Here is a 25136-nt window from a genome sequence, read left to right as displayed (position 1 = left end):
ATGATGATCGTGTTCTGCAAAGTTCTCCGCATCTCACAGCTTTTAGCGCGCCGTCACCCAGCCTCCCAGCGAACCACGCACCCTACTGATGTGCCTAAATGTGGAGCTCCTGCTTTTCAGTGTTCCATATTTAAACTCCTGCCCCTCAATTCCGTCTCCCTTTCCGTCTCAGGAGCCACTGATGTGAGGAGGATCCCACGGCTCCCGATGCAGCGCAGCACAGACACGCGTTTGCTTTTTTTGGTGAGCGCTGCAGATCCTGTGGCAATGTCAGCATCTCCTGTCCCCGTATTTATTACGGTGTAACTCTAACACGGGAGGCACATGAGTGCCCACGCTCATGCCAGGATTCGTGCAAGTGCATGACCATTTGCACAACCTTCACACGCACCGCTCTCCTGGTAACAGGATGTTGGCAGGTGGGAAGATCACAGGATCCAGACGAAACCTAAGATGCCGTGAGCAATCCCGTAGTGGTAATTTTAGAAGCTGGGTTCTGTACATTATTTACAGTACATTGTAGCTTTAAGGGGGTAAGGCTCTCCCTCTGCACTGCTGGATTTAATCTTTTCTGTTGGGTTTCTGTGTGGGACTTTCCAAAGTGCAGTAGCTTTGGGGATTTCATCCGTCCAGAGGGAGGGGGGAAACTGCAGCTTGTTTGCAGCAGAACTACATTCATTCATAAATTGCTCACCTAGTGGGAGAAAAAAAAAAGGCCCCCAGGACCCTCTTCTACCACAGAAACACTCATCTGCTTTCTGATGGCCCACAAGCAGAGAGTTGGAGGGAGGCAGAGCTGCTTGCAATGAACTGTGGCATTGCCAGAAGCAGCCCCTGCCCCTGGGATCTCCCATTTGGCATTACCTTCAGCAACTAAACATCCCCTCTGCTCCTCTGGGGGATGCACGCAGCCTCCCTATCTCTTGGAGGATGCTTTTTGGCAATTGAGGTCTGAATACGGGAAACTCCAGTTGTTTTGGACAAATATTTGTTTCTTCAGAGACTCTTTGCAACAATTAGTTTAAAAAAAAAAAAGAGAGAGAGAGAGAGAGAGAGAGGAGAGAGCAAATGAGAAAGGATTCTTTTGCAATGCCTGAACAAAGGCCACCCCTTCTCTGTGGTCCCTGAAGGCCTAGGTCCTTCTCCAGGCTGGGTTTGTCCCCGGGAGTGGAGAAACCCAGGGGGTGGCTGCATGCGTGGCACCAAAGGCATTTGGGGCTGGAGCTGATGGGGCAGGGCAGAGCCCTCGTTCACCTCCTGGCCTTCCAGGGGATGGGCACATCCCCGTGTCCCGTACCAAGGGGAATATTTTATTCGTGTTTAAATATGAACAAAGTGGAGAACGGGACTAAGATCTGCCGAAATCAAAGACTGATTTTTTTTTGTTGTTTGCTCCGTCTGTTCCCCTCAGCCAGCAGGTGCCTCTATAGAGCCAACGCTTCGCCTGTATCGCAGAGCTGTGGCACGGTGCTGGAATACCTGCTGCTTCCCAGCGATAACACGGCCTTGTCTTTCACCGTGCCTTCCCCATCGCGCAGCCCCAGCTCCGGGTGCCCGCCCTGCGGAGGGTGGCGGCAGAAGGGACATTTCTGCGTGCCGACACGCGCGTGGAGCTGCTGTATCACGTGCAGGGCAACGCTGCGGGGACACGAGCGAAGGAGCTTGGCCGCGGAGCGCCGCGGTAACCCGGCAGACGGAACTGCCTTTTTGCCCTTCAAACGCCTTCCCAGCAAGCGTGATGGGGTTCGCCTGGTGGAACACCACGGGCGTTCTGTGCAGGCAGGCCCCTCCACCTAGCGACTATCTTTGGATAAAGGGGATAAAACCCAGCCGAGGTGCCCTCTCCCCTTTAGCACATAGGTGCCGAGAAATCACCGTATCTGAAAAGCGGAGGCCTCGGGGGGCCGGCCGGAGGCTGGGACGGCCGATCGTCCCCCGCTGCCCCCTCCCCGCAAACGGCCCCGCTGGACTTTGGAGCGATTCCCACGGACGAGGTGAATTTTGACCCGAACGCGCATCCCTCGGCGGGGCACGACGGCGGCCGCGGGGCGGAGGGGGAAGGCGGCGCGGGTAGAGGGGAGGCACGGGAACCCCGAGAACCGCCGTCCCGAACGAGGCGGGCGGGGAGAACGGCGGAGGGGGCCGCAATCCCCTGCGCTCCGTCGCCGTTTCGCCCGGCGTGTAACAGGGATGGGTGGAGAGGAGGGAGGGGACCGACGGGAGGGTGGGACTTCTCCGGAGCGTCTCTCCCCGCGGCCGCGCCGAGCAGTTGCAGAGCGCCGGCAGCGGGCGGTGGGGCGGGCGCTGCGCGGGGAGCGGGCGCTGCGCGGAGCCGCCGCTGGAGAGCGCGGAGCGCGGCTGCCGCGGTGCCGGGGGCGAGGAGCGCACGCCGCGCCGGCGGGGGACAGCGCGCCGCGGGAGAAGCCGTACGCGGCACCGGGACCTGCTGTTGGCTTGCCGCCGTGCTTTATCCTCTCGTTTAATTTATTTTTTCCCCACCTATACTTTGATCCGCTGGGATTTTTTTTTCCCTCCCTTTCCTGCAGAGCCTCCCCCCGCCCCGTTCCCTCCCTCTCTAGCCAGTTTGGATTTTTTTTTTTTTCCTGTTACTATTCCGATTTTCAAAGCGGTGGACGCAGAGAGAGAGGCAGAGAGGGCAGGAGGCAGGCGGTCCGCTCGCCCCCTCCGCCACCGCCACCCCGACGTGCGGAGCGGGCTCGGGCTCAGCCCCTTCCTTCCCCCGGGGGAGGCGACCCCGGCTCGCCGCGAAGAGGGGGCGCAGCAAAAGAGATGCATTGAAACTTTCCGCGCAAACTTCGTGGCGAGTGCGCGAAGCCGAGAGCGAGCGCGGCGCGGGTGCCTGCCTGCCCCGGCGCCGGGAGAGCGGCCGCGCACGGGCGCCGCTGTGGAGCTCGGATTGCCCGGCGGCGGGGGCCGGGCGGCGGCGGGGCGGCCGCGGAGCCTGCGCTCGGCCCTGCGGAGCGCCCACCGAGAGCGGCAGCGGGGGCCGGCGGAGAGCCGGCCGTATGGAGGGGTGAAAGCGGAGACCCCGAAGAGGAGACCCCCTTTCCCCGGAGCCCCTCGCAGCGCCCGGGAGGCGGCGGGCGCGGAGGAGGCGCGGGCGAGAGCGCGGCAGCGGGGAGGCGGCGGCGGCGCGGCGGCGAGGCGGAGTGCGGCGGGCCCCGCTCCGCGGCGTGCGCCGGCAACCATGAACTTTCTGCTCACTTGGATCCACTGGGGGCTGGCGGCGCTGCTCTATCTGCAGAGCGCGGAGGTAAGCGGCGGGGCCGGCGGCGGGACGGGGCTTTGTGCGGGAGGGACTTTTCCCCTTCGTCCCTTCTCCCTCTCCCCTCGCCTTCTCTTTGCCTCCCACCTGCCCACCGCGCTGGCAGCGGGGCCGGGCGGGCGCCGGCGGCGCGCACACACGTGTGCGGGTGCGTGTGCGGGGCTGCGGCGGGGGGCGAGCGGCCGGGAGCCGCGCGCGGAGTGCCCGCGCACGTGTGCGCGCATTGCACGCCCCCGGCGCGGGGCTCCCCGCGGAGTGGCCGTGGGGCCGCGGGGCCGCGGGGCCGGGCGCGGGGCAGGGAGGCAGCGCGCTGCCTTCTTGCATCAGCCTCGCCTCCCGTCCCCCGGTCTCCTGACATTGCAAAAGGGTGTTCGGCCGTATTTGCCTTGGGTCCCGGCTCGGGTTCGTGCCGCCGAGCGGAGTTCAAAATACCTCGCTGGAAAAACAAATAAAGATCAAAGAGGACAAAATGGATCCTGATTTTTTTCCAGATTGATTTTTTTTTTTTCTTCAAAATACGTATCTCTGGCACCGTGATTACAAAACCCCGCGTTTTTCCCTTCTCTTCCTCGTTGGTCACTTTTACTTTTGCCTCGTTGTCATTCCTGAGCGATTAGAGACCAACTCTTCCTCCTTTTTCTTTCTCTTTTTTGTTTCTAAAAGGCAGCGCTGTGTGCAAACCTGCCCTATAAATCTATCTGTTTCTGGAGTCCGGAGGGCTGTGTTGCCAAGAGATATTAAGGGGTTTAGACAGAGTGCCCACGTGAAAGTGGCTGTGCGCCGGCTAGGCATGGATTATGTTTAAGGCTGTAAGAGGCCAACGCTCCCCGCACTGCTCCTCTGCTCTTGCAGGGAATGTGGGCCACATCATCTCCCACAGACATGAAAATAAAGGTCGCCTGCAAGCTGCTCAATTCTTCACATTGTTTGTTCAGCACGGATGCTGGAAGGTAACTCCCCAATTAGGAGCCATTTCAGCTGGAACTGGAGGCAGGCTCCGCATGCTTTGTTTCTCGCCTGTTATATCTCCACTTTCCCCAGTGACAGCCGCACGTTGGGCAGTGCTGGATGGGAACCAAGGCTCAGCTTCCATCTGAGCGTGTCACAGAGCTGCGCCGTGCAGCCTGGCGGCCACGTCTGCCTCATGGGACAATTCTTTCCGCCCTCCAAGAGTTTTTCCACCATCACCTAAGATGGGGCTTCTCTGCCCACTGCCTCCTCCATAAACTTAGAGAGTAGCATCTCTTCCCTGGCTGTGGGTTAGACAACTCCGTGTCCGGTGATAAAACCCTTCAACCCTCCCCTTGCTCCTTCTCCCCTCCCCTTTCTCTTCCCTGGAGACGAAGCTGCAGATCAGGTAGGGTCTGGGTTTGTCCGTCTGCAGGGGCCATGCAAAAGCCGGTTCTCCTGGGTTGGAGGATGGTGTGATGTGAAAAGAAAGGAGAAAAATTATGGTGTGGCGTGGGAAATGCAGAGCGGTGGGAGGTGTTGTAGGGTAAATCCGCGTGGGACTGTGTGATGCGCAGATAGCGGGGTGATGCGGGCCATGGAAGTGCTTGGACGGATGAATGGTAAGGTCTGTCCTTCAGTTCTGTCCTTATTTGTCTGTGGGCCGCTCAGGCGCCACGGTGATGGTCGGGATGTTGGGAATGCCAGTGGGTCTCACGTAGGCAGCCTGATGGTGGCTCTGGGCATGGCAGAAAGCGGCACTCTTCACTTTGTGCTCTGGTGATAATATTTACTGGTGCTGTTAATCAGGCTGTCAGACTGAATAAAACCTATCTAGCTAGCCAGGAGCATTGGGAAGGACTAAAGAAGAGCCGTGGGGAGGCTGGGCAGGAAGGCAGGGTCAGGCGCGTGTCGGGCGGCTTTCCCAAGGGCAAAGGAGGAGGGACGTGGGAAGCCCAGTGCTCCTCTGCCTAAGAGATGGCTCCTCACCGAGGGGTTGGCACGCTTACTCCTGGGACGGTGGGAAGTGTGTCACGGTGTGGGCTGGGCGGTGCCGATGCCACAGGTGTCTGCCTCCACGTGTGGCCACAGCCCTTCTGCGCAGGAGAGGGAGGAAGAGGCGGTTTTGCAGTGCCACCCTCCCAGCTGCTTGCCAGTACCAAGCTCCCGTGGGCTCCAGGAGGCCGCGGTGGTGTCCCTGTTTCCTAGAGATACGGCTTTGTCTGGCTGTAGTGACGGCAGGTCCCTACCGATGGGGCTCTGGGAACCCATCCCTTCCCTGAGACGTGGAGGGACCTGGCTCTACTAGCTGTATTGCCACAGGGAACAGGCAGCGCTCAGACACACAGGGAGGGAGAGCGCGCCTGTGACCAGACTGCTAATGATCACACACCCACCCGCCGTGCTGCCTTCAGCCTGCTTCCGCGCCAGGCCGCGCCAGGAGCTCTGCAGCCCCTCGGCCGCCCGCGCACAGCGGTCACCTTCCCCATAGCACTCCTATGGGGGAGGAGGAGGGCTCCTTTAGGAGCAGGGGAGCCCATGCTGACACCGCAGAGGGTCTTGCCGATGCCTGAGCAACCCAAGTGGGGTCCCTCGTCTGTCCTGCTCCATATCAGGGTGCCTGCGCTGCGCTGGCCGTTTGTGGGATTACCGACCTCTGGCTGTGTGCACAATGGAGAGGGAGAGCAGCGAGAGCCCCCTGCTTAAGTAGAAACCACTGAGAAGAATTTCTAGCACCTAAGACGAAAAGTGCATTAACTCCTGTCCCAGAGTCCCTCTCAGAGTGGATGGATTGTTTGTTCCAGTCCTAAACAGTTACAAAGCTCTTTTAATGAGGCTGCACAGATTAGGGGGAGGGGAAGGGAGAGAAAGAGTGCTGGTGGTGTTGGCGAGGGGGGCGATGGCTGGGGAGGAACAGCGTCATTAACCTTTTCTCTCCCTTTAGAGAATAACTTGCTCCATACTGGAACTGGGAGGAAAGGGGGAACGGGAAGGTGCAGGTACAGAGGTGTGAAACATGATTATTTCTTCAGGAGGGTTTTGCCCCGCTTCGGGACAAGCATTTGCTGTGACCTGCAAAGGGCACAAAAAGGAGCTTCCCGCTCTTGAGCCCAGGGCTTGCTTCCACACCTCTGTGACATGCTGAAAATCTATCGGAAAGAAACTGTGTTACAGAGCTGTTGGGTAATTCCAAAAGACAGCAGAGGAGAGCGTGACCTTCAGGCTCCCACCGAAGGGCACTCTAGGCCCGCTTGTCCCTTGGAATGCTTTGGTTTCCCATTGCCCTTTGTGATATGCAGCAGCCTGGTTTAGAGTGAGGCAGAATCCCCTGCCTCATCTGCTGTTAGATAGGCTTTGCGAGCATTAGTGAAAGGCGGTGCCCAAAGGACAGAGAAGTTTCTTGCCCTGGTGAGCTGACTGTGTGTTAGTGATAGTTCTGGGTGTCTGCAGAGAAGGTCCCCTTTGAGCTCTGCCAAGGGGGCACAGCAGCCTCATTGCCCGCTCCTGGCAGGCTCCATATCCGTCTCACTTCACATCTATGGGTGGAATTGTGACCCAGGCATAGGTGATGGCTGGGAGAGGGCTGGCTCCTGCACTGGTACACCCTGGACAGGGAGAAGTGCTGGCCACGTGCAGATCAGCAGCGAAAGTGTGTGGCTTCTGTCTGCTTCCCGACAGCCATGCACCACGTGTGTGTGTGCGTGCAGGGAGGCAGGGGGCTTGGCAGCGGGCTGAGCAGCCTCACACCAAGAAGGGACAGCATGACCCTCAAGGTGTCTCAGAGCTAATTCTGCTCAGTCCATCACGGTCACCTGGTGTGTGAACCAGAAATCCCTTAGCAAAAGGTCTTGGGGGCATTGTGACTTGGATAGACTGACCTGGCTCGTGATTGCTTTCCTGTGCTGTGATGTGAATTGAGGCTTTTCTGTTCTTGAAGCGCTTTTCCTTCTGACCCATAGATCTTCAGGCGCTGAGCCGCTCTGGAAGGCCGCTGCAGCCTCTGCTGCCTCCATTTTGTTTGCGCTGTTGCAGTGACCTTCACACTTCAGGGATGAAATTGTTCCTAGGAACCTGCTTTTTAAACTGTTATCATGGCACTGAGGTTAGGCACGCAGGCTCTCCTCGCAGGGATATAACAATGGAGTGGCTCAGGCCTGGACCAGTGTGCTATGCTCAGGTACAGAGGGATGTTAACAGAAAGGAGAAGCAAGGAGTTTGGTCAGGGGGACCTTAAACAAAGGGAACTGTGCACAGACACAAAGGAATGGCTGAGAGAGGGGCTCTGCCGGCTCGCTTTCCTCCTCCTCTTCAAAGCTGACACTCCAGGCTGTGCACAGGGCTGCTGAGAAGGCCGTAGATGGCAAATTTCCTTTGTGAGCTCGAGGTGGACTTTGCCTGGTCCGATCAGCCCTGTCTCCAGCTGTGAGATCAGAAGGCCTTTTTGTAGGCTTAAATACAGCAGATTGCTGATGAAGCAGTGTTTTGTGTGTGCCTACTTGCTGAAATGCAGCAGGTCCTGGGGTGGATGGCGTCACACAGGTGGCAACATACCTTGCAGAAGTGAAGAAACCCGAGCGTTTTGGTTTTGGTTCAGAACAGAACAGCAGGGGGAAACCTGACTTGGCTGGAAAGTTACGTCAGAGCTCCAACCCTCGTGCGGAGCAGGAAGAGTGGAGTTTTTGTTACACCTGGAATTAAAAAAAACACTTCCTTAGCAAAGTGATGCAACCCTGCTCCGTCTCAGTCTGGGGGTGGGTTGCCTACTGCTGATCCCGCTGAGGAAATGCCCCTTGTCCCAAGAGGGCAGCGAGTGCAGAGCTCGGGCCTCGTTCAGTGCTGAGGCTGGGCCCGTTAGGTGACAGTGCCAAGTGTCACACCAGCCTGTATCTATCACAAGGGAGAGGAGGGACGCTGTGGGGTGTCGCAGCACGCGGTGCCCTCGCAGCTCGTCGCCTGACGCGGGGCCAGGCAGCGACAGCTCTGCGGCCACCGACAGCCGTGGGTGACATTGAGAGGGGCACAGCGTCCTTCGGCGTCCGACAGCCCTTCTGCCCCCCCGGCCCGCCCCACCGCCCGCTCGGCCCTATGGCGGGGAGGCCGTAGGGGAGGCCACGGAGGAGACGGGCAGGCCGGCTGCTGGCCCAGGCCCCGCAGCAGCCCGGCGGCGCGCTCGTTCCTTTCGGTTCTCGCGGGGAGAACAAAAGGTCTCTCCGTGCCGCCGCCGGGGACGGCCTCGCCCAGGGGTTCCCCGGTGGCGGCGGGCCCGGGACCCCAACCCCACCCTCCCTTCCCCGCGGCCCGGCGTGACGGCTCCGCGTCGTGACCGATTCTCTGTTCTCTTCGCAGTTGTCGAAGGCTGCTCCGGCCCTGGGGGATGGGGAGCGGAAGCCCAATGAAGGTAAGCGCGGGGCGGCTTCCCTCGGGGGCGGGGGGCTCGGGGGAAGGAGGCCCCGGCGGCCAACACCGCCATCTCCCGGGGAGCGGCGGCGGGCGCGGGCGCGGGGCGCGGGGCGGGGGCGCCGCCATTAAACCCCGCGCGGTGCCGGGCGCGAGGAGGCCGCGGGGCAGCGGCTGGGCGGCCTTGGAGCCGGGGCGGGCGGCGGGGCCGGCCCAGCCCTCCTCACGCCTCCCATAACTGCGAGGAGTGCGTGCGTGCGCTCGGGCACACACGCGCGCTCATTTATATATATATATATATATTTATATATATATATATTTATATACGCACACAAAGAGCTGAGTAGCTGCGAACAGCCTCCTAGGAATTCGCCACAGTGCCGTAGGAAGGGATTTGTCATCTTCGCTGCCTGCCTCTTCCCCGCAGGCGCTGGGGTGCCTGGCCGGCCAGGGCTGAGCCCGAACAAAGGCCGCAGCAGCACCCAGCACCAGGCTGTGGGTCCGGCCCTCCCGACAGGGCCACCTGTCCCCGCTCAGGCTATTGCTGTGTGCAGAGCCAGGCTTGAAAAATAACACCTTTTTACTCTGATGTGAGGCACAGAGCGCTTGGATCCCAAAGGTTCTGCTTTATGGCAGCATGGCAGAGACAAGAATATGGCCTGCTGGGGAAGTGTGCTGCTTTTTGTGCCACTCTGGCTGCCTCAAGGCCGAAATAAGCCCTCCGCAGCCCTGGTTTGTGCCTGTGGGTAGATGTGTGTGTGGGCCAGAAGAGTGGGCAGCTGCTGGGTCAGTGAGAGATGCCCCCTGCACGTCCCCTGCCCCACGTGTTGCAGTCAGTTGGCTTTCACAGCCTTTAGGCCAGCAGCAGGGTAGCGGGCAGTCCAGTTCTTGGGAGTGAAATGGTAAGATGGGTGTTGTCAGAGCTCTATCACATAGGGATGTGATCAGTAAAATAACTGCCATGTCTCCACAAGAAGGAAACACAAGCTTAGGTCTTATGGGTTTCTGAAGAATGCGTATTCCGAATTACAGTCTGACTGTGGACATCAGAGCCTTCAGGCTGGGTTGATCGTCAGCTGCTCTGATGATCCTGACTGCATTTTCCTTGCTGCCTCTGTGGCTGAGCAAAGCCCTCACTGGTGTGGCAGTGGTGAAGGGTCCCCCCATGGGCCGTGACCTCCAGCGTTATTCCAACCAGAGGTCAGCAGAGGGCTCTAGCAGTGTGGGCCCAGATTGGCTTTTTTTTTGTCGCACTCGATTTCAATTTCTGTAACGTTATTAGCGTGACAGACTGCAAGTGTGTTGCCAGAGATTTGTGGCAGGCTGTTTGGGATAGGTGTCCATTTTGCGTGGCCGAAATTTCTGATTTGCTGGCGGGCTGCCGTGTGTTGTGCTTGACCCTTGCTCCTGCTGAAGTCAACAGAAGAAGGTTCAGTGACTTCAGAGGGATCAAGATGGAGCCTGCTGTGAGGCTTATTTCAGTTACCAGTCGCTCTGCTGTTGGTAGAAAAGAGGCAGTATCCTCATCTGGCCATTTGTTGTGACCAGCTACCTTCCTGGGGAGGGGATGAGTTGAGCGGAATGTCACTCCCTGGCACAGGAAGGCGGATGGAAGCAGAAGAGAAGTTGGTCTAGTAGTGTGAGCAGTGAGACTTCAGTGCTATTGCCTTGGTGCTATTCCTGGCCTTGCGATGCAAATACATCAGTGAGCAAGAAGTTAGGACTCTTGGCATTACCTTCTTGGCTCTGCTCCTGTCCTGCTGGATGACCTTGGAGGTCTGCTCTCAGTACCTCGGTTTATCCTCTCTGAAGAGGATCCGTCGATGTGCCTCTGTTGCAGAAGGACAATCCCACAGTGCCTTTTCCCACCACTGTTGCTGGAGCCTTTGGGGTCGGCAGGAAAGGTGATTTTGTGTCTTTGGCCATTTTGTGCTTGCAAGCCGCAACAGGTTTTTGTTTGGGATGAACTTAACTCTGGTTGGAGCGTGTAATTTTAGCTTCACCCCCTACCCTTTTGTGCTCCAGAGAGCTTTCCACATGTTTTGTGGCACAGGAAGTTGTAGAGGAGTCAGACAAACACTCTTTGTTTGTTCCACGAGCAGATTTTCTGGTATAAATAAAGGAAACCACCAGCACTTGCGGCTGCACTTTTATTTTTAAAAGAACAGTGTGTCTATATTGCTGCAGAGCCATTGAAGGAGAAGGAGGCAAAATGATCATAGAGCTGCTCCTTTTCTAGTCTTGCTTGTTCCCACTCGTCTGCTCCAAATTTGGACTCAATCCCACCTGCCATGGCCGTGTCTGCCCTGAAGAGTTAATGTGGACCCTGGCTGGGTTTTAACCTTTTTTTCCTCTCCATTCACAAAGAAGAACCTCTGACTCAAATCTGGAGGAGTGTTACAGGGTAGGGGTGTGTGTTAAATGCGGGATTAACTTTTAACATGGGCTGAGGCCCAAATTACAGGAGGGGAGCAGGCCAAACGGCGTTAGTCCTTCAGTGACCTTCCCATTTCTCCCCATCAAAAACAGACGTCCTTCCGTCCCCAACACAACCAATGGAAAGGAGGCATGGACTGAATCAGCCCGGCAAAGTGTGGAACATGACTCCCGGTGCATAGGAGTAAGCGTAGCAGGGGCAGGGCTTTGAGAGATGACTGTACCTCAGTCATGTGCTCCGCTGTAGCTGTGCAAATGAACTGTGAAGCGTTGCACAGTCTCCGTGTGAATGCTCCGTGTGCAGCAGGATCAGGGCAGTGCTCCTTTTGCGGCAGGAGATCTGACTGGCAGCTGGAGAAGGAGTCCCCGCTTCCTATTCAGAGGCTGATTCAGGCTTTGGAAAATCATTGTGCATTAATGTAAAAGCAGAAACTCTGTGTTGTTCATGGGAGGCAATTGGTCCTGTCCGATCTCCCAGATCTCAAGTACAGCTAGCAGGGTGCAGCCAAGAAATTAAAAAACTCTGCAAAAAAAGTCAAAGGTGTTGTTTTTTCTGTGGCCAATCTGTAGTGCAGATTCGATGGTATAATCCAGCTACTTGCACAGTGTAAACATTCAGAGAGCGTAGCAGACCTGAATCAGTTTCACTTTAGTTTTCTTCTTGGTTTTGGTTTCTGCCTCTTTATGTCTCAGCCAAATTCAGCGAGCAGCCTTTGATCTGCACAGGTAACCTTTTCTTCCCCTCCCTCTTTTCTCTCCTCCTTCCCCATGCAGTCAGTCTGCAAGCATTTCTATCCAGAGCTGTGCCTTTATTACCAGGGTTCCCAGATCCTTTCTGCTGGCACAGTGTGAATAATCAGCAGTGCAGTTCAGTAGCTGTCATTGTGCCCGCAGAATTTCCCACATATTAAATTGTTCAACTTGTTGGAACATAGGCAGCGAGTAGGGTCACTCTGAAGGGGAGCAGGAAGGAGGTAGCGTGGACATGATGGAAGGAGGACGGACAAGAGGCACACTGCAGTCAGGGGAAGAAGGAAGAAGGAGGGAAGGACAGGGAACAGAAGCATGCTGTCTTTTAGGCTAGGAATACCAACAAGCAATCTGTGCCTGCCAGGCTACATTTTCTTTTCATAAGCCACTTTCTCTTTTAATAGTAGCTCACGCTCGCTGACACTTCAGACTCTCTGGATGGGAGCTCCTCCCTTCTTGTACCCGCTCTCAGCACTGTGGCACTGTCAACTCCGCATGACCTAGAATTAACTTTCAACAATTAACTGTGGGCTCTGAGCTCCAAGCCCTACAGCTTTTGCTTTTTTTTGTGTGTGTGTGTGTGTGTGGCAAAGTAACCTTTATGCCAGCTTAGGGCGCTTTGGAAATGCTTACCGGAGACCATTTTTTTTCCATGATGCAAGCACTTGCGCTTATCACTCAGTTATCAATGCTGGTGCTGTAGGACTCTGTATACTGTACAGGTGGATCATTATAGTGCGTAACAGCATGGGGCAGGTACTCCCTCTTTGTGCGTACTCTTCTCCCCTGCACCGTTTGAGCCATGTTCCTTTGCTTGCATGCTGGTAGAGCTAGCAGGCCTGGGGGGCTCCAGGTACCCGCTGTTTGCAGAAGTGTGCTAGCAGCTGGGTTTTGTGCGTGTGTGCTTATCTCTCCTATCTCTCATCTCTTTAAATCTCTCCAACCCTTGACCAAGCAGCAAGACGAAGCTTTGGCAAGAGACTGGGAAACATTGAGAAACGCTTGTGAAATCAGTGCAGATCGCAAGCAGTCAGTGTTTGCTCCATTCAGAGGAAAGGCAGGGGATAATAGCAGATCCACCCCGTTTCCCCTCCCACATGGCCTTATTGTGGTTCAGTAGCCAAGTATGTGGTCTAGTTAATCCTGGGGGTGCTGTGGTCTTGCTTTGAGTTTCCCAGTGGGTGGTTCAGTTCCTTGTTTTGAGAAAGCGGTCGATGTAGAGACACGGGGACTGTGACCTGCCTGCCTGCGGCAGGTGATTCTGAAGGTGGCCTCTTGAGGTGGATGTTATGCATGGGCAAAAGAGGTGTCTGTTGGGAAGAAAGAAGCCACGTAGATGCATTGTTCAGAACCATCTCTTCATTCTCAGGAGAGTCTCTTGCCAAGGTCTGTTCTTCCGCTGGCTTCCCCTGCCTTCTCAAACCCGCTGAGGCATCAACCAGCTGTTTTGAAAGGGGGCAGATCATATGCAGCAGCCTCTGGTGCTTTTTGGATGAGCTGATATGTTTGGTGGCAGCATATCTGAATGTATCGGGGATGGCAGGGGAGGAGGCACCTGTGGGATGCATGGTGTCAAGGAGAGCCAGTCCAATCAGTAAAGCTCTCTGGTCCATCATGTCTGTGCCCTAAAGCAGTGGCAGGGAGAGGCTGTCTCCTCTTCCCCACTTCGTTTGGGGTGTGGGTGGGAGGGTTTATGTGTGTGTGTGGGTGTTTGTGTGTGTGTGTGTGTAGGGCAGAGACAAAGAAAGGACTTAGGCCTGTAAGACTCTTAGTGAAGAGCATAGGGTAGATGTGTTGCAACTGTCTGGCTTTTAAGGGGTAAAGAACTCGACATTCTTGAGCTGAGTTTGCATTAACTTATTCCCTCCATTCCTCCCTGTAGTTATCAAATTCCTGGAAGTCTACGAGCGCAGCTTCTGCAGGACAATTGAGACCCTGGTGGACATTTTCCAGGAGTACCCTGATGAGGTGGAGTACATATTCAGGCCATCCTGTGTGCCTCTGATGAGATGTGCGGGTTGCTGCGGCGATGAGGGCCTAGAATGTGTCCCTGTGGATGTGTACAACGTCACGATGGAGGTGAGGGCCCAACCTGCAAGCTGGCATGCTTGGGTGGAGTAAGCAAGTCACCCATCACAGCCACTCAAGAGCAGCCTACCCTAGTGTACTGGAAATTGTCAGATCAAGAGGGTCAGATCCTTGTATCTAGCATTATACCACACAGGGGTGAAAAGTGAGCTGCCTGTCTATATGCAAAGCTAAAAAGAGAATCTGTTTTTCAGTGGCTCTGACCCTCATTGGTGCTCAAATACAGAAGCTAGGACCTTGTAAAGGAGGCACTTACCTTAGAGATGCAAAAGCCCATTGCTGATGCTGTTAGCTCTGAGGCCCTAAAGAAGATACTCCCCAGGCCCTTGCTCTACCTCAACTCTGCATTTGGTCCAGACAGCTGTTGCTTTCAAGGCAGCTGGGTAGTGCAAAAGGGGAAAGCCTGCCAGTACTCTCTCCCGGAGGGCATGCGAGGTCAGCCTTTACCAACAGAGCAGAGGATTTGGGTCATTAGCTACATTGGCACAGCAGGGGTGGGAAGGGTCTCTAAGAAACACTCTGCTTCAGTGTCAAGTGGAAAAGCCTTTCTGCCTCTGGGCGTACTCCTCCTTTATTTGGAGGCTGTTTAATTCATTTCTTGGAAGAGACAGACTGGCCGTGATAGTGAAGTCTGGGCACATGGGGAAGGCTTAGAGACTGTGCTTAGAGAGCTTTGTCACTGTCTTTGCCAGCCTGAGTTCCAGCTTGTATCCAGCATGGTGCTCACACCAAGTACTTGATTTGTAGCTCCTACATGTACTTTTGTCTTCCACCCTTGTGATTGGGCCCCGTAAACATCGCCATCAGTTTTTTAAATGGATGAGACTTGCAGGACTATATGATTACTAGCCAGTGCTTTTCACTTGTGACCTCAGCTGCGTTTGAGCTTTGGGAGAGAATCTGTGTATGTCCTTCTGTGGTTCCCCTGTTTTGCTTTTCCACTTGCAAGCTCCTGGTTGGGTCAGAGCCTACAAGCACGGTGTAACTAAGGATGGTTTTCTTACATTTCCTTGCTAAATTACAGGTTTTGATTGGCATGCCCACATGCTTGTAAAGGGTCAGAGGCACTTCAATGGCTAATGCTAGAGCTAGTGGTCCAGCCAGGTTCTGGATTGAAAGATTGTGACAGTAGATGCAGAGTTTCTAATACAGCTTCCCTGGAGGCACACTGAGCTGGGGGCTGGGCAAAGTCTGGCTCTACAGGGCTGTTTTAAGCACAGAGCACCAGATTTATTCTGTGTGTCGTCTCAGAGAGAAAACGAGATGTCAGCCAGGAATGAGTGGCGGCTTAGGGAAAATTAGTTGGATATGGAGCTTTTGCTTTGGGACTTTGCTTTAGGCTGAAGCCTGCCTCTGTCTGAGAGCAGGCTGGATGCTCCATCACTGTCTTTCTAGTATTGACCAGGGCTGACTGCTCAGTGAGACTCTTACTGTGGTGTTACGCCCTCTCCCATGCCTGTCTCCAAGGCAGTCCACCAGTACTGGCACCTTGCATGCATGAGCAAACAGAGCTTTGGCACGAGACTGGTGTTGCCGCTTGCTTGTGATCAAAGGCCTTCCCTGACTGGGAGAACAGGGCCTCAAAGCTAGCTCAAACTCTGCCACGCTTTTCCCAGGAGCACCTGGAGTACAAAATGCTTTTGCTATGCAGTGGACTGATTTGGAGTCATGAATACAAATAGTGAATGGGCAGTGACCCTCTCTGTTTCTTTCATTCCAGATCGCGAGAATTAAACCCCATCAGAGTCAGCACATAGCGCACATGAGCTTCTTACAGCACAGTAAATGTGACTGCAGGTGAGAGTGGAGCAGCACTGATTCCTCTTGCAGTTAACTTATTCTGAGCCTTTTCTATTTTTCTGTCATTGTGTTGAGACTGTTGTCTCCACAGTTGGTTTTCAGTGGGATGACAGAGCCTGGAAAAAGAGCTCCTTTGCTCATGAGGCACCTCCATCTCTAGATATGACAGGTGGACAATACTAGCCTGCAGCCTGGGGTCTTCCAGCCTTGGTGAGGTGCAACAAGAAGGCAGTCACTATGAGGACTGCTTAACCTGTAGCAGCTGTACATGTCCTTCCCTGGACTTGTGGGATTTGGAGATAATACTGGAAGTGTATGTGATAAGCTCCCTTTTAATGATGCCTTTGTTCTCTTTTCCCTCACAGACCAAAGAAAGATGTCAAAAATAAACAAGAAAAGTAAGTGACAAAGTTTTTCTCCCTTCTCTTTTTGGTGGTTGGTTGGCATTTCTTCTCCCTACCGCCCCTTGCCCTTTTCCTTGATTGGTTGGAGATACTCACTTTGAGAAGGTGTTTTTGGAAATGGCATATGGTAGTGCATGGGGCAACACTCTGAATCCGTTCCAGGTGGGCACAGAAACCCAGATCTGATGGTCCTTCCTACATACCCCAGACCTGGAGCTTGCATGACCCACAACCATGGCAGTCATTCCTAATGCTTTACCCTGAGTCAGGGAAGTCCCGTCGTGTGTGTCCTACCAGAATGGATTCAAGGTGCAGCCCTCATTCTCCCTTGCCTCCTCCTGGGGTGTTTCTGGTTACTGCATATCGCTGCCTTTCTTCATTATTAATTTTTTTTTTCTTGCTGCTTGAGTGAGAACTTGCTCGCTTCTTTCACAGCAGCTTGGGTTGGAGCTCTGCTGGCTACAGGGAGAGGTGGCAGTAGAGGCCTGGTGGAGGCAGAACTGATGCCATGCACAATGTGATGCTGGTTTTGGTTGGGTGGGGGCCTGGGAGGATGTAAAGGAGGTGGATGTCCTGGTGGAGGCTTTCAAGAGAGTTTTTTTGAGCTGATGGATTTGCTTTGGTGACCTGAAGAAGGTTAAGGCACAACCTTCCCTTTCCTTCCTTCCCAAAGTAAAAAGGTTGTGGAAAGGAGATAAAAAAAAGCTCTCGTCCTGCAGTAGTTGCAGAGACGATGACAAAACGTGGAACAACATGGACAAAAAGTGACCTCTCTGGACAAGAGGGTCAGCCGGACTGCGCATGGCTGGGATAGTGACTCTGCCATTTAGAGGTGTGGAGTTGGAGAGGAAAGGGGTAAATACTGGGAGATGAGGCTGAAACAGAGAGCAAGTGGAAGAGTGAGAGAGTATGTCTTTCACCCCTTTCCTGGTGGTTGTGGATTTCTAGCTGCCTTCCAGCCTCTCCTCCTCCCCCTGGAAAACTGCTCGTGGCTGCATCAGGCTGCATGCAGCCAAAGCTCCCCTCTGTGCAGGACCGTGTTGGGGATGGTCGTCTGCGTGGCTCCGTGGTTTGAAGGTGTGCAAGTTGGGTCTGTGTGAGCTCTGGTGAGGATGGGCGTGGGTGAAGCAGCCAGCCCAGACTGCGTTGCATTCCCTTTCCTCTTCTAACAGCACTTGCCTGCTCTTTGCTGGTTCTGCACTCCCCGGGGAAGGAAGGGAAGGGATGGGAGAGATCAGTATGCTTTGATTTGTTCTGGTTTGAAAGTCCTGTTATATATCTCCATCTTCAGATTGATTTTCTTCTCCCTCACCACCTCCTTGTGCCTCCTGACATGTAGGGCAGCAGCTGGGAGTGAGCTGATGCTCTGATACACATTCCATCAAGAAGACTGGAGCAGGCCTAAGAAACACCTGTGGTGTTCTCTTCTGTCCCCCTGCTCTCCCTCAGCAGCTCCCTCCCAAGATGGGCTGCCCCCAGGCAGAGTGGGGAAGGAGGGAGGCTGCTGAGCTGCTGTGGGGCTCACAAGTCTGACAAACCCTGGTGCTTGCCCCAGGGCCTTCTGACATGCCTGTCCTTTGTTGCTGTGCTGATATAGCTCGAGGAGCAATGCAGACTCCAGCCTCCCCCGCTCTGTGCTCTCACTGGGCTGCAGAGATCCATGGTTAGTGTCCAGGCCTGCATGTCCCAGCCCCTGACTGTCTCAGCTCCTGCCCAAAAATCAGAAGCAGCACGTGAATCTTTAAGAGAGTGCTTTGGCTCCGTCCGCTTGTCTGTCAGATCTATGTGAAAAGCAAAGGGAAGGGCTGGATGGAGGAGGAAAGAAAGGAATATCTGAAAGCTGCTTGCAGTTTTCATCTCCTGGGTGTCCCAACTGGGCTAGACCTTCCTGTTCATCCTCTGTTGCTCATCACGGAGGATACTGGAGGGTGCGTGAGCAGAAAGTGAGGTCTTCTGAGTCCACCAAGCCACACGCAGTGGTAGGGTGGGTGAGCAGAGCTTTCAGGCTGCAGTCCCCCGCTCCCATGCAGCAGTTCTGCTCAGAACAGGCCTCAGTCCTTGTCCCCAGTGTCCTGAGTCCAGGGCCCCATTGCTCCCATCCCATGGCAGGATGATTGAGCCCTGCAGTGGGGCTGCTGGGTGTCCCCTCCTCACCATCAGATCACAGCAGTCTCTTTTTCTCCATGTCAGCCAGCGTGAGCCTGAGCTTGTCACCAGAGCTGGTTGTCTGCGCTCGCTGCAGTTGTGTGATGCTTTCACCAGGCTTCCTGATCCCTTCCTTTCTCCACTGCCCCACTGCTCTCTCCAGGGGTGCGGGTACCCTCAGGGGCCCGTGGATGCCGGCAGCCTCATGTGGAGGTGGCCTCAGTGCACGCTGTGTTCCTGGTGCTGGCTTGGCTGCGGGCAGGCTGGCGGCGGTGCTGCAAGAGGGCCAGTGAGTGTGTGTGCGAGGTGGAGGTCTGTGCTTCACTCCGGGACTTGCCCTCCAATCCTGCCTCATGTGCTTTCCCCTCCCAGCAAGGCACATGGCTGTGTTTTTTTTCTCTTCTTCCTTGCGTTTTCTTCTGTTTTCTCTCTTGCTCTCCCTCTCTCTTTCCTTCTCTCTCTCTCTTTCTCTGTTTTTTTTTTGTTTTGTTTTTCTTCCAGAAAATCAAAGCGAGGAAAGGGGAAGGGTCAAAAGAGAAAGCGCAAGAAAGGCCGGTACAAACCACCCAGCTTGTACGTTTGTGTCCTCTGCTTGTAGACTCTCTTTCCTCCCTTTCCCCAACCAATCCGCCTGCTTGCTGCTCACTCAAAATCACACCCTCCCCCCCAGTCACTGGTGGGCTGCAGGTCCTGCAATGCTGGCGGTGGCACCGCTCTGGCACTAAGGGTGTCTCAGGGAAGGTGGCTTTGGCTTGCTCGACTCTCTCTAATCATCACCGGTGACCATTTCCCCTGGGCAAAGAAGCGAGGGCGGGTGCCTCACGCCTCTTTGCCACTCCTTTGGTTATAGCTCTGTCCCACACTGTCCTACACTTGCCTTGTGCCCGCGCTGCGACAGCTGGTGGAAGACGAGCTGGTGCCTGCCGTGCATGTGCGTGCGTGCGTGCGTGCGTGTGTGTGTGTGTGTGTGTGTCTGGTGGAGTCACAAGCGGAGAGGAGAGGTGGGACGGTGGGAAGCTGAAGAGGGGGTGCTGGGGAACTTGGGGGGCTCTCTGTCTCTCTCTGCTGGATTTGGTGGCTTCTCTCTCCTTGCCTTTTTCTACCTGTCTCCGTCTCTTTCGCTCTCTCTCACGGTGGTTCACAAAATTCTGCATTGTAAATTCACAGTCCTTCAGAGCAGGCTCCTAGGTGGCAAGGTGGAGATGGGGCTCACGAAAAGGAGGGCAGTGCAGACTGCAGATGTAAGCACACAATGCTGGAGCCCAGCTGCTTTCCAGCAGGGACAGACCCTGCTATTTAACTCATTTAGCCTCTGGCTTCTTTCTACTCCAACAGCCCACTTCAGAGAACGCCTCTCATTGACACCTCAGTAGCTGGCTGGGACCTCTCACCTTCCCATCCTTGCTTCTCCCTTCTTACTCCCTGTGGTGTATGCCAAAGGATCCAATGCAGCATTTGTGAATACTGTGCAGAGAGCCTGTTTTCTTTCTCTTTATGCTAACGCAAGGGGATGCTGTCCTGACCATGTGCTGGGGCTGCTGGGGTGCTGCTGGAAACCCATCAGCCCTTGACACTCCAGTGGGCAGCATGGGGGCTGCGGGAGGGGGCAAGGGGATTGCTTTGATGTTTAGGGTGTTGCATGTGTATTTTCTTTCTGCTGAAGCGCTGTAGCTTAGACATCTTTCCTTTTGCCTTTTTGCAGTCACTGTGAGCCTTGCTCAGAGAGGAGAAAGCACTTGTTTGTACAAGATCCCCAGACCTGTAAATGTTCCTGCAAATTCACAGACTCACGTTGCAAGTCGAGGCAGCTTGAGTTAAACGAGCGCACTTGCAGGTTTGTGTCCTGAAGGATGAAAGAGAAACACACAGAGAGAAAGAGAGAGAAAGAAAGGGGGGAGCTTGCTTCCTGCTGACTTCTGGCACCAGTGCTATGTGATCACTTCTTTTCTCTGTCCTACATGGGCCAGAGGGCAGAGGGAGGACTGAGAGGAGGACAGAGATTCTCCGTGTCAGGGGGCGGTTGTGCGTTTCTGATATGCTGTCAGGACTTGGATGGGGATGGGTGTTCATACCTAATTTATCTTTTTCCCTAGAACAAAATAAGAGTCCATATTGCTGCAGTAGCTATGGGGAGGGTCTGTAGCCTTCTGTACGTTATCTGTATGCAATTCTGAGGCTACTGTTGTACAAAGCCAAATCCTTCTTAGCTGGCTAAGATTTCACCACCCCTATCTTCCAAGCCCTTTCTGTGTGGCTTGTGGGCGCTCTGTTGTGTGCAGAGTGAGGAAGGCCAGGCCACACTCTCATTCGCCTTTTTGTTCTTAAAAGCCAGGGAGAGGACCTTGTCCTCTTGTCCTGCACGCACAAGTTCTCTTTTCATGTCTTGGCCGGAGTTGTGGTTTGAGGGGTGAGGGGCAGCATTCAGGGCTGTGGTGTGGGATACAGCAAGGGTAAGCCTGTTGTAGGTGAAGGCAAGCAGAAGTCTGTATTTCAGACATGCGAGCTGGGAGATGGAAAGACATTGTGTGGTTAGTGTCTACTCAGAGATCCACACTGTGTGTGTATTGTCTGAGTATTATCTGTCATGCTCCCGTCTGTAACATGGATGTGCAGAAATTGATTCCTGGTTCTCACCTGAGCTCTTTGGTGAGCTCAGCGGGATTTCTTGATTTACTCTGTCTATGTGTGCATCTCTGGTGTGTGATCATCCTACCTATTGCAGAGAGTGGCATAAAGATGGAGTTGCTAATGAGCCCTTGACTGTGACTTCAAACTGAGTTCACAGAAGTCTAGGAGCTTTCTCTTGTCAGGGGAATATTGCAGGAGCAGTGACTGGATGATAAAAGATAAGGGAGAGAGATCCATTGTCCTTTTTTGGCTACATCCTGATGGAGAAGGCATCCATTTGCCTGCCTGGGATTGGCTAGGTGACTAGGGCTGCTTCAGGCAGAATGTGCCTCCAATAGGTGTGCAAGTGCTTTGTGCCAAAGCCAGGGAGGCATCTAACACTGCCAGAGCAGTCAAAACTGTTCTGCATACAGAGAAGTTTTCTGAGGTGCTGCAGTCTGAGAAGGAAAATAATTGATGGAGGGGCCAGACTACAGCAGCTTCCAGAGTTACCCTCCTGCCAGTGATTAGAGCCCGCAGAGAGTGAGACCAGACCTTGTTATTTTCCACCTGGTCTTGCACCCTATGCCCAGAGTAACTGGAAATTACCTTGCAGAGTTTGAAGAGTGAGAAATAGTACAAAGTACAAAGAAAAACAAACAATACCCCGAAGAAGTTGTGATGGCAGAAGGGATTTACTTGTGTCTTTTACTAGTCCCTCCCTTCGGTGGGATGATTGGCAGTAAGGGAGGTTTCCAGAGCTGATGTGTTGGCCAGAAAGATAGCAAAGAGTCCTAAGAATGGGTAGGTTATCTGTTTCCAGACAAAAAGCTGGTTAAGCTGAAGTTCCTCCTGCTTCATCTCCTTGTAAAGTTAGAATTGGGTTCTAGAAGGGAGGGCAGTTTTTTGTTTCTCCCACTGCTTCTTCAGGCTGCTTCTGCTGCTCTTCTCTGGCGCTAACCCCTGCTCATGGCAGCCACTGAAATGAGAGGCACTTTCTTTTCAGCAAAATTCTTGCCTGCATGAGGCTTTGTTGTCTGTATTGCTTCCAACCCAAATAACAGGCTAGGTGGGGAGCTGGGGGAGTGTGTCTCTCTGCATGCATTGCTTGGCTTTGTTTTTGTGTGTATGTGTGTATCTATGTGTGCACGTTGTGAGAGGGTGCAAACAAGGCACTCAACTCAGCTTGTGAATGAGGAGACCTCTGATCCTACTCCTAAATTTCCCTCTGTACCAGTGCTTCCCCACATCTAGGTGAGCCTGGGGGAATAGAATTCATCAACCCATTCGCGGGTTGAGATTCTCTGTTGCTCTGCCCCAACTACACAGCACTTCACCCCACCAGTGACGTCATGCCATGTCTTAACACCATGTGCTCTTAAAAACATCAGCCACTTCCCTTCCTCCCTTTCTTTGCCCCACTTGCTCCCCCGCCACAAACATTGACCTCTTCTCTTTTTCTTTCCTTGCCTCTCCTCTCTGACAGATGTGAAAAACCGAGACGGTGAGCAGCGGAAAAGAAGGGGGAACAGCCCTGTTTCTGGAGCCTGATTTCTCGCCTGGACAGAAAAATACAAAACAAAACACTAATCCAAATGAACCCTAAAAATGAAGGATCGGTAGAGCACAGCACTTTCAGTACGGACGATGGACTCCGGAAGGAACATTCCCCAAGGCACCCGCCGCACAGAATTCACCTTTGGGTTTTGAACTGTTTTATTTTATTTTTTTTGTTTCATGCTGCTAAATAACAGAGCCAGGAAGACTATAGGGGTGTATTTGATGGGTTTTCCCATGCATACATATATATGTGTGTATACATGCATATACATATATATATATGTATATATATTTTAACCACATCTATATATACATATATGTATATCTTAACCACACACACACACACACATATATATATAATATATATATATATATATATATATACTGATTATTTTTTTTAACATTGCTAATGTTATTGGTGTCTTCACTGGATAATACTCGACTGCTGTGGACACAAGCGGGCTACTTGGGGCATAAGAAACAAGCTAAGACTGGACTTGAGTAGAAGCGCTGGGTGTAAACTTCTTAACTCTAACTGACCTGTGCGGCCTCCGCTGTTTCTCTGTAGAGTGTGCTGTACCACAAACCACCTTCTCCTTGCCTGGAACAGGGAGGAGAGGTGACGGAGAGGATGGGCAGGGAGTTCCAAAGAGCGGCATCCTAGGGTGCGATGGGTCAAAGGCCAAGGAAATGGCCATCTGCGTGATCAAGGATTCCTCCTCCCCTCTCTTCCCCCAACCTTCGCCCTTACTCGTCTCATAACCTGCCTGCCTTGCTGGGACATGGGATGTCAGTGTACATTTTGCGTTGACTTTATTCGCTATAGAAACTTTGCCAGAGAGACATGCTGGCTTCTCTTAAGGATGGTGGGCAGCTGATGCGCACTAACTTTCCCTTCAAGAAAGTATCACAGGAGTCTAGATTTCCCGCCCTTGGTGGCTGCAAAAGGACACAAGGCCTGCAGTGTGATGAAGCAAGAATGGGGACCGGTGCCTAGCCACACAATTGTTCAGCACTGTCTGCTTTCTTCATGCACAGAGCTGCCACTCAAGAGCATCCAAGATGCTTATGGAACATTTCTGGAAAGGGATATTAATCAAAAGTATATACACAGTAGGGGTGTGTGTGTGTGTAGGTGAATGTGTGCATTTGTGTCTGCGTGCATGTATGTTTGTGTTTTTCTCTCTTTTTTATATATATATATTTATTTTTATACATATATATATATAAAAAATAATATATATGTATGCCAAGATGGAAGGGGGGACAAAGAAAGCAATTTTTGCTGCCTTCCGTTTGCACATCCAGTATGAATGACCATTGGGAACGTCAAGGTTTTCTTAATGACATAGTGTAAATGCCAGGCTCCTTTTCCACCTCTTGGTCTGGGAATCAAATGTGAAGGCAGCCAGAATCCCTAAGCCATGTCTGAAAATCTTGGCTATGTGTGTATCTGCAATATACTCTGCGGTGTATGTGGAACCCACCTTACACACGTGCACACACACACACACCCCTGAAAGCGTGTTTGTACATCTATGTGGATATATATAATCTAGTTCTGTGATTAAAATTATTAATAATAATAATAATAATCAAAAAGGTACTCGGTCTGTGTCAGAAATCTGCCAAACATCATCTGCAATTGAATTTTCAACGCCTGATAATGTACAACACGGAAAGCTTCCAAAAAAGACAAGACAGTCTAAAAACAGACTCACAACAAGTGACTACTAACCACTAGGAACTCCCCATCTGAGTGATGACTTTCAAGAGAACACACGGGTGGGTGCTTGCATCTGCAATGTATAATACTCATGCTGCATCGTGCGCAAGACAGAGGCTTCCGATGGGGGGGAGGGAAGAGAAAGTGTTTTATATACTTATTTAATATCCCTTTTTAAATTAGAAATTAAACAGATAATTTAATTAAAGAGTAGGGATTTTTCAGTATTCTTTGTTAATATTTAATTTGAACTATTTATAAGCCGTACCTCTTTTTTTTTTCTTTTTTTTTCTTTTTTTTTTCCTTTTTTTTTTTTTATTTGTACTGGTTGTGTATAAATTTAACTTTCTGTTGTCCCATCCCATCTCTCCCCAATTGTTGGCAGAGTCAGTAGCATGTTATGGGCAGTTATTTAATTAATTTCTCTAACACCTTCCCCTACACATTCCTATTGAGACAAGGGTTAGATATACATCTACATACTATATATATATTTGGCTATGTGTTTGTATATATATATATATGTTTATGTATATGTGTGATTCGGATGAAATAGACGCTACGATTTTTTTATATATGTAAAAAGAAGAGACAGGAAAAATAGAAAATTCTACATCTTGAATCTCTCTCCTTTTTAATTTTAATATTTGTTATCATTTTATTTATTGGTGCTACTGTTTATCTGTAATAATTGCGGGGAAAAAAGATATTAACACTACATATTGTGTCTAGTGAGTTTTTTCAAGATATTCCTTAGTACATATTTATTTTTAAACAAAGAAATTACAGATATATCTTAAAAAACCGACGACGACGACGACAAACAAACTTTTTTTTGTATTAAAGAATTTAATTCTGACTTTGATTTCCTTTGCCTTCTCCTTCTACCTTGCACCCTGATTTTCTTCCATTGCATAGCGGACCCTCCAGCATTGCCTCTGGAGGCTACAGGCCACCAGCAAGCTGCCAGTTGGACTCATGGATTTGG

The 25136-nt window shown here is 52.6% G+C and overlaps 1 protein-coding gene across 7 annotated transcripts; it reads left to right on the top strand.

Moving 5' to 3' along the window:
• The first annotated feature begins 2405 nt into the window (after positions 1 to 2405).
• VEGFA (vascular endothelial growth factor A) lies at positions 2406 to 24831 on the top strand. 7 transcript variants are annotated; one of them, XM_090135238.1, is made up of 9 exons: positions 2407 to 3274; positions 8582 to 8633; positions 13701 to 13897; positions 15627 to 15703; positions 16072 to 16104; positions 16273 to 16419; positions 18757 to 18828; positions 19958 to 20089; positions 22349 to 24831. In XM_090135238.1, exons 1-9 carry the CDS (start codon positions 3209 to 3211, stop codon positions 22368 to 22370), a joined length of 798 nt encoding a protein of 265 aa, XP_089991364.1. In that variant the 5' UTR covers positions 2407 to 3208; the 3' UTR covers positions 22371 to 24831. The 7 variants fall into 7 exon arrangements, with proteins under 7 accessions (XP_089991366.1, XP_089991364.1, XP_089991365.1 ...); XM_090135240.1 differs by lacking the exon at positions 19958 to 20089 and having other exon boundaries at positions 2406 to 3274; XM_090135239.1 differs by lacking the exon at positions 18757 to 18828 and having other exon boundaries at positions 2408 to 3274.
• The last annotated feature ends 305 nt before the right edge of the window (positions 24832 to 25136 follow it).

Source organism: Phasianus colchicus, chromosome 2 (assembly GCF_987193195.1).
Source record: "Phasianus colchicus chromosome 2, bPhaCol1.hap1.1, whole genome shotgun sequence".
In the NCBI taxonomy this organism is placed as follows: Eukaryota; Metazoa; Chordata; class Aves; order Galliformes; family Phasianidae; genus Phasianus; species Phasianus colchicus.
This window is presented reverse-complemented; position numbering and strand designations above follow the sequence as displayed.